The sequence below is a fragment of the Neopelma chrysocephalum genome, unplaced genomic scaffold, assembly GCF_003984885.1.
Source record: "Neopelma chrysocephalum unplaced genomic scaffold, ASM398488v2 Primary Assembly neopelma1_97034, whole genome shotgun sequence".
Lineage (NCBI taxonomy): Eukaryota > Metazoa > Chordata > Aves > Passeriformes > Pipridae > Neopelma > Neopelma chrysocephalum.
In genome coordinates this window covers 2,689,043-2,698,244 of record NW_020925676.1, presented here as the reverse complement: position 1 = coordinate 2,698,244, position 9,202 = coordinate 2,689,043, and the positions used below count along the sequence as shown (strand labels likewise).

Genomic DNA, 9,202 nt, shown 5'->3' with positions numbered 1-9,202 from the left:
CAAGAGATTGTTACCATTAACTGTTTTCTTATATATTTTATTTGCTCAGTTTGGCCAGGGAATGACCATCACAAAAAAGTGAAACTGAACAAGCAGATACTGACAAATGGCTTGAAGAAAGAGGGTTGTGTGTTTTTTACATATATGTGTGTATATATATATATACATACATGCTTTATATACATATAAAGTGTGTGTGCGTGTGTATATACCATAAAGATGTTTTGGAGTAGGCAGTATAGAAGAGCAAGCAAGTACTAGCAGAGGAAAAGAACCAAACTAGTGGAGTCAAACACTGAAACAGTAAATTATAATCTGAGCATGGCAGCCAGGAGACCAGACATGGGGAGAAATGGATACAGTCTTGAAAATAAAGACAAGATTTCACGTCATGGAAAACGAGCTCTGGAAGATCATAGTTTGCTCAGGAACATCCCGCGCAGCTCGCAGAACCGAGGTGAAACCAACACCTTGTGTGGGAGACCACGATGAAGGGGTCGAGCAAAGTCCAAATGCTCAGCAACCCCCCTGGGGTGCCTAAAGACCCCCAAGAAGACCCTCTGAGACTCTCTGTGCAGACCCCAGCAACTAATACGTATTAAAATGTCTTTTGATAAAGAGAATGCATACATATATTCCTGGCTAATAAATACATGTATCATCTTGAGCCAAGCATGAATGTTAGGATGAATCACCCCCCATGCATCCAGTGCTGCAATAAGTTAATGCTGCTTCTTAATACTATATTGGTGTTAAGGAGTTTTATTTCCAGTTTTTGGTGACACTTGCATCACTGTGCCCATGTACCAGCAACTGCACCAGACACTGCCTGGGCATAGGAGACACAAGAGGTGTGACCAGGCATGGCCGTGCAGCCATTGTGACCTTGCTGGTGGTGCTGGCTCTGGAAAGTGCTGGTGTCACAAAGGGCTCCTGCCCGCCAGCCCTATAAAAGCCACGCAGCTGCCCCTAGCCCTTGGCCACAACCACCATGCCCTGCCACTATCGGAGATCTCACAGGAGCCGCAGCCGCTCCCGTCGCCGTGGTGTGCGGAAGAGACGTCAGGCTGGATCCCGCCGATATCGCCGGCGTCTCTCCCGTGGCAGGAGGCGCAGACGCCACTACCACTGAGCTGAGAGCGCTGGCCATAATGCAGTCCTGGCTCTGCCAATAAAGCACAGCAAGCTCATGTGAGGGTGTGAATGTCCCTGGTGTCCTTGTGCACTGGCAACAGGTCCCTGGTTCGGGAGAGCCCCCCGTAGCTGAAGCTGGAGTGCTCCACTATGGATTGTGCCTCTTAGAAAGGGGGCCTTATTCCATGAGCACATGCTCTGAGACCCAGGTTGCTCAAAAGCTTTCTTTTTCCTTGCTGGACATGTTCCAAGAGTGATACTTCCAGTGCTCTTTCTGTGCAAAGCCTTCTGGAGGCAAAAGGGGAGATGGTGTGGGGAGGAATGTTAGTAAGTGGGAGCTTGCCCTGAAGTCCCTTTTGCCAGGGTAGATGCCCAGGGGGTTTCCAACTCCGAGCAAGAGCAGGACCCTCAGGGCATGTCATGTGTTCTGGATCTGGCCAGGACAGGGTTAATATTTGCAGTGGTCGAGTGGTGCCAGGTTCCACAGGTTCCATGTGCTGAGCAATCACGTGTGAATCTCTCACCTGTCTTGTACACTCTGCTATTAGTACTGTTGTTGCTGTTCGTCTTCTTATTTCATTGCTGTTTCTAGCAAATTTTTCTTATCTCAACCCATGATTTTTACTTTCTTGTGTCTCCAACTCTCCATCCTGCCACAGGGGTAGTGGTGGAGAAGTGAGCAAGTGACATGTGGTCTTGGGTCTTTCAATGTGAACACTAAACTGGGGAATACCATTCCTAAACCATGAGTATGGAAATATGGAAAACTCATGTGTAAGTGATTACTTTCCTTGTCTAATTTTACAGGAAAATCAGCTTGCTGAAAAGCAACTGCTGTAATTGAACTGAAAGCCTGTTAGGTAACATTTATTCTAAATTAAAGATTTAATACAGTTACATACAAAGCAACACATGAATATTGCCAATAGTCTTTATAATACTATTCTACATATTATCTTTTGGTGGGAGAAATTCCTGTGGCCTTTTTTCAGTCCTACAGTGACAAAGAATTCTGTAAAGCAAATTACAGCTCAGCTGAATATTTTCAGCTCAAGCAAAGAAAAGTTAAGTAAAATAGCAGAAACTGTTACATTTGAGCTACATTTCCAAAGCAGGTAGTTAACTTGAATAGTTAAGGCCAAAGAAGGGGAAATGAGAGGATCTGTGTGTTGAACAAAAAAAAAACATAATGGAACTGTGCAAATGAATTCTGTTCCTCCTCCAAATGGATATTCTAATATTCAAAACATCACTGAAGGTCAAGGCCAAAATTTCAAGTGATTTTGTTTCCTTTCTCCTGTTGTGTGGCAAGACAAACTTCATGGGTCAGGTTTTCTTCCCTTGCCCTTCAGTAACACCAGCCTACAGCCCCAAGGTCTCTTTTCTTCCCTGGGAGGCCGCAAAGACTAAATTATGTTGGCACTTACAGGTGGTGCCAACCATTCCCTCCCACCTTCATTTTTCCTGCAGTGCTCCATTGCCTCAGCTGCTCCTCCCTGTCAGGTGTTCCGAGCCACCAGAACTCACTCCATCTTCCCACATAGAGGAAAATCCTGAAATGAGGGATATGCCTTCCATTAACTGCTACATATTTTAATACTGCCAATTTTCAGCTGCTGAAAATATGAATTTCTGTGCCCTTTTCTCTTTCCCCAAATGTTACATTTTGCACCCCAAACCTGCAAACCATGCATCTAGTCAAGGGTGAATGTCTACTCCACAGATAGGTAGATGCCACCACTTGGCTCAGCCTCCTTTCCTTAGACCTACAACTTTTTTCCCAGTTTGTGAAATGCATATGGTTTCTTTTCACTGTCTGATGATGATCAGGGCAGCCTCACTATGTGGAGGGCTGCCAAGGAGGGACGGACAAAGTGCATGGGAGTGTGCCAAGACATGACAGAGAACAAAAAACAAGGAGAGTGAAGTTGGGAAGATGCAGATGTGGACAAGAGGCCTGTACTCAAATATCACCTCTTTGCCTATAGCCTATGCCTTCATGTTCTCCTAAAGCCCCACAGTTACAGTAGCAGGAAGCCCTTCAGAGGGAACTGTCATCTTGCAGGCTGAATCCTATTAGCAGTAGCTGAGAGAGAAAATACCATGGTGGTTGGATGGGTAGGGTACCATAATGTACAACAGGATACACAGAATATTTCATTTAGAAGAGACCAACAATAACCATATAGTCCAACTGCCTGACCCCTTCAAGGATGACCCAAATTTAAAGCATTTCATTAAGGACATTGTTCAAATGCCTCTGGCACTGATAGGCTTGGGGCATTGACCACCACTCAAGAAAGCCTATTCCAGTGTTTGACCACCCTCTCACTAAAGAAATGTTTTCTCATGTTAAATCTGAACCACTCCTGATGCAGTTTTGAATCACTTCCCCATGTCCTGTCACTGGATCCGAGGAAGACTTTTAAAGGCATGACAAGACAAATGGCCACAGGTAACTGAGGGAGAGCTACATGGAAATGCAGAAACTGAAAACAAGAAAAGGTATTTCCTTTTTTCTCCTGACACCATGTGCCTGCAGGGATGGAAGGCCTGCTGTGACAACACCGGGTAGAAGAGGCTGATGTCACTGACCTGTGGACTGTGACTTCACCAAGTGATGGATTGTGACCTCACTTTCCTCCCTGCTTATCTTGGGGTGACTGGGAGGCTGAATGCCTTTTGTATTGTCACCCAGGGGCGGAGGCTGATGTCACCAAGCAGTAGACTGTGACATCACGGGGGGATGCATTATGACACTGCTTACATTCAGATGTTGGCAGAACCTTCACCAATCTGACTCCAGCCTAAACTTCTACCAAGCAAGACTGTGAGTCCAAGAGGATCAAGCCAGGCTTCTCCAGTAAGGACTGGTGCCTGCCACTGGCAGATATTGGTGCAGACCTGGAGAAATCTAACTAGTGTTTCCCTGGCCCTGCCTGGTTCAGGCAGCCAGGCACTGCAGGTGCTGTCAGCAGTGAAGATTGGCTCTGTGGGAAAACATGCCCCCCAGGGGTGGCTGTGGCGTGGGTGACAGGGCTCAGGGCGCTCGAAGGATGTCATTCTTGAAGGGCCTGGACATTTCTTCCTCCCCTTCCTGGGATAGCCAGTGACCATGGCTTCTCCCTCCTGTGACATGTGGCACCAGTGAAGGCAAGCAGCTCCTGATCCTAAGCTCTCCCCAGTGTGCTGCAGGGCACAAAAATGGCCACGGAGTCAGACAACGACTGCCCCATTTGCCAGGACACTTGGAAGGATGTGGCTTCTGCTCTGCCCTGTCACCACCAGTTCTGCCTGGGCTGTATCCTGCGGTGGGCTCGGAGAAACCCAGTGTGCCCACTCTGCAGAAGAACAATAGAGACCATCCGGTTTTCTGACTATGGAGAAGGAGACTATCTGGAGACAGCCATCACAGCCGCTGAGGAGCTGCCAGATGGCAGCAGCATGGCAGGGAGAGCTCCTGACGGCCTGGATGAGAACAGCCCCCATCCCCCTGGGACAAACCATTCATTTTCTCCACAGGAGATACTGTCCCAAGCAGAGCAGGAGGGTTCAGGCAGTATCCTGCCGGAGGACTGGGCAGAACTTTTCCGTCAACAAGAGCATCTCCTGGACCCTGTGTGGCCCTGGCTGCGCCAGAGGCTGGAGGGAATATACCGGGGCTGGTGGTGGGTGGTAGAGACCATAGAGAGCACCATCCTGCATGGCCTCTGCATATATGGGCTGAATGCAGAGGTCTTGATTGAAGTGCTGGAGCTTCTCCTCCAGGAACACGCCGCGCCACTGATCCACAGTGCCATCAACATCATTGTGGGCCAGTGCAGTGAGGAGGCCCAGAAACTGATGCACTCTGATGCAGTCAGAGATGAGAACAACAGCCCTGTGGCCACAGCCAGCTCCAGCAGCTCCAGCTACTCCAGGAGCTCCAGCTTCAGCAGCTCCAGCTTCAGCAGTTCTCAGAAGGAAACTCCTGCCAGCAGCCTCACAGGCTCTGACATGGAGGAGGAACCTGCTACATCAGAGGCCTCCCTCCTGCCCCAGGGCAGCAGCCACAGCCCCTCAGCTCCCAGCCAGGGCAGGGAGTGATTGCCTGGGGGATCCCAGCACCCCCCAGACAGGAGGGCCCCCAGCTCCCAGGACTCTCCGCAGCCCTGCAAGAGGCCGCCCCACTGGCAGTGCTGGCAGGGCTCTTGCAATTCTTTATTCAAGGAAAAGGAAATAAATTGTTATTTCCCTCACACAGTCTCTGGGTGCTGTTTTCTCTCCCTTCTATTGCCTTTCCCCTTCTCCTCGTGCCCCATTGTGGGTGCACCCACATGCTGCAGGGCACAGTCATGGACTCCTGCAGCCCCAGGGCCATGTTAGCAGCACCTCCTCCCACAGGAATTCCTGCTGCAGATGTGCACCTGCAATGCAGCAGATGCCAAAGGCAGAAAGAGCAGCAGGGGCTGCTGGTGTTATCAACAGGACGATGCCCTCAGCTTGCCTCCAGTGCCCCGCTCTGCTTAACCACAGACACTTCTGCTCTGCTCTGGTTTCTCTCCACTCTCTAGTGCTGACCACGGCAGCCTGCAGAGGGTAAAAATTCTCGCAGATAAGCAAGGTCTACTGGAAACTTCTTCCTGAGTCATAATTTTATCTCTTTGTTACAAACAAACACAGATTGGCACAGATTTATGGTTATTAATTTTCTCCTTTGGGATAGTTGGTGCTGAGTTCCGAGATCCTGGGGTGATTGGGGTTTCCAATTCAAGCTTGCTGTTTGATCAGAGAAATCCACTTACTCCATATGGCATCAGTGGCATGGTGTGTGGAAGGCACTTTCTCTTTGATCATCCAGCCTAGCACTGGCAGTCAGGGTGCCAGGAGGAGCTGTGCTTTGTTGCAAATCACTTCTGAAGCAGCTCGAACCACTTCATAAGCTGCCAGGATCTTTTTTTAGTTGGGGTGTAACAGGCCTCGGATCCTCTGTTTCCCCAACTCCAGAACCCCAGGTGTCATTCCTGAGTCTTCCTGAACACTTTTTGTCAGACACTCCAAGAAGGACCATTCTCCCTGGCTGCGGTGTAGAACACATTTTTTACATCCTATTCTGTCCTGACCAGTGCAACTACTGCAGGAACAATCTCCTGTTCAGTTTGTTCAAAAGCTTGTTGTTCAGGATGCCACTTAAAATCTTCCATGTCACATGACAGAGAGGGCTTACAATCTGACTACACTCTGGAATATGCATTCTCCAAAAGCCAACAGCACTTGCGAAAGCCTGTGTTTCCTTGTTGCTGGTTGGTGGTGACATAGCTGCTATTTTCTTGACCAAGTCCACTGGAATCTGACAATGTCAGTCTTTCCATTTTACTCCTAAAAACTGAATTTCCTGGGCAGGTCCCTTGATCTTACTTGAGGTGGTATCAAATAACATCCAGGTCCTAACCATGCCCCATCCTTGCTACTGGAAAAAGGAACCCCATCCTGGCCAGAACCAGAACACTATCCTTCAGCCAAGCAACATCCTGTAAAGTGCCTTTGTCCACATTTTCCATCACCACCCAGAGATCCTCATCAACAAGGTAGCTGAAAGAAGAAAACAATGGCATGGAGAGAAATGTACACAGCCAAATTACCTTACAGAAAAGACTACAGTTGAATTTTGTTTCCAGGTCACTTGTAAATGAAGACAGAATAAAATGGAGACACATTCTCTCTATACTAAACAGGACTAGATATCTCTCTAAATAAGAAAAAGGAGATTATATCTCCTTAATTAAGTCACCTACAATGAGGAAGAACAACTAGGGCTGCAGAAATAGTCAGTTTCAAAGCTAAGTAGAAAACAACCCTCCAAAGCTCTCGGGGCATTGGTATTGTTTGAGTCTGCAGCTCACAAAGTTACTCCTCAGCACCCGCCCAAGTTTATTAGCTGCTATGCTATTTTGTGTTATACCAGCACAGTTTGCATGGCCATATAAAGAAAAAGTGCTAGTTTAGTGGAGTTTTAGAGGAGTACACCTGCCGCTGCAGTGCCAGGGGATAAGACTTTCTTTTTTTCTTTCACCTAAAGTGCTAGACCTTCTCTAGGTCTGTCAGACCTGGCAGCACATCCTCCCAGCAAGCAACAAACAATCCCAGGTTAGTTGGAAGAATGATGAAAATCACACTGCTGGACAGCCACAGGAAAGCCAAGAAATCAGAAGTCTCCTCATACTGTCATGTACAACTTTTACCACAAAAAACCCCTATCAAGTATCTTTGCAATTCCAGCCTTCAGCCTTGATTTAGTTACCTTTTTGCTATGGACAGATTTCAGCATTAAATGCTAGCCTTGCTGGGAAAATGAGTATGTACTTTTGAATCAGCTCCAACCAAGCTCCACAACTCAAATGGTCAGGTATATTTCACCAAAAAGAATCTCAGAAAACAAAGGCTAGTCCACTTTTCTTTATTTGGATTTAGGATATACATCATCACACCATTGTTCACAAGAACAATTCCATCCTGATGGGAGCAAGTGGGATCTACTACTACCTAAAACATGAAGACAAGATCACTTCAGACAGCTTTTACTCGAATATGATATTCAAATAAAACTAGCAAGAAAAAAAAGCAACCCCAAAATGAAAACAGTAATGATTAGAAGCAAACAGAAATACAGATCCTTGATGCACCCACTTCAGGATACAGAAAGTCTTTTTAATGACGGATGCCTACAATACTTCTTTCTTAATGCTTTATTTACTGAATATCTATACACAGAAGTGTCTGACTACATCACTAAATACATTTTTATGCTACTCTACAGAAAACTCCAGCTTCCATTATTTCATGGAACCTCTTTCTATTTTAAAGTACCACAGTAAGCAGTCTCCTGTTCAAAACAATGGAGCAGCTATTTAAAACCCACATGGAAAAAAACAAATCAAACCAATCAAAACCAAACCAAACAAAAGCCCAAACCATAGAATTAATCCAAACAACCACCTTTTGGAAAGCCGCTACTGCTGTTGAACAGAAGATGTAATATTTTCTTCTAGCACATTATTCAAAAGGATCCATATTCAGCAACTACTTCAGCAGCAAATAAATTCACGAGTACATAAGAAATGAGCCAAAATGTGGCAAAACTTCCCCCAAAAATGTAGCTATGTTTTCTAAGAACCACATAGAAAGAAGACTCCCAAGTTTCCTTCACTTAAAAGCCTGGGTAAATCCAGGTTTGTGATACCCAAGCATTTACCACCACAGAATACATCAAGCTCCAACACACACACTGCTGGATGCACGCACATCCTTCACACCTGCACTTGGGACCATCTTTCTGCTGAACTGAGAAAGACTGACCACCCTGGGCACTTCGGCTTCACTATATTAGCAATAATAAGGTGTTTTTCCATAGTTCATAGTGTAGTCACAGTTAGCAATAAGAAACATTAAGTTTCTGAACTGGTTGTTCAGTTGTCAGTTCCAGAGAGGTGCAGTTTACCTAGAGACAAGGGGACCAGTCAGCAGCAGGGAAGGATCATGTGCCCATGTCCTCCATTTTGAAGTGCTGTGGCCTCTGTTTTGCACAATAAGCACTTAATGGGGGAAACATACTGGGCATGTCTGGGAGCCTGTGACTCCAGAGCATTTCAGCCTGTGGAGGAACGGGGAGGGACCAGCGCTCCAGGCAAAGGAGATAAAGGAGGCTGACACGTCCCCGGAGTTGAGAGACATCCCTGAGGTTTGTCTAATGAGTTCGCGCTTTTTTTTGAGTAAAAGTTGGTTTTTTGCTTTTGTTTTTGGTTGATTGTTTAGTTTATTTGGTTTTGTTTTGCTTGTTTGTTTTTGGTTTGGTTTGGTTTGGTTTTTTAGTTAGCTCCTCTGTGTCCTGGCTATCTAGGTGTTTCCCAATGCCTGGATTTTCAGAACAGCTGCAAGGGATCCAACACTATTGAAGGGTACAAACCAACCACAGCTCTCTCACACCCTGCTCACCCTCCCCCTGGCACCCTGTGCAGGCACAGGAGCTGCACCCTTATGCCTGCCTCGCTCCCTTGCCTGCACACAGACAGCAGCACCTTCTTGTCGCCCC

The 9,202-nt window shown here is 46.7% G+C and overlaps 1 protein-coding gene across 1 annotated transcript; it reads left to right on the top strand.

The window, feature by feature from the left end:
* Window positions 1–3,887: 3,887 nt before the first annotated feature.
* LOC113961085 lies at window positions 3,888–5,372 on the top strand. The gene is made up of 2 exons (XM_027671140.1): window positions 3,888–3,964; window positions 4,320–5,372. Exons 1-2 carry the CDS (start codon window positions 3,888–3,890, stop codon window positions 5,218–5,220), a joined length of 978 nt encoding a protein of 325 aa, XP_027526941.1. The 3' UTR covers window positions 5,221–5,372.
* The last annotated feature ends 3,830 nt before the right edge of the window (window positions 5,373–9,202 follow it).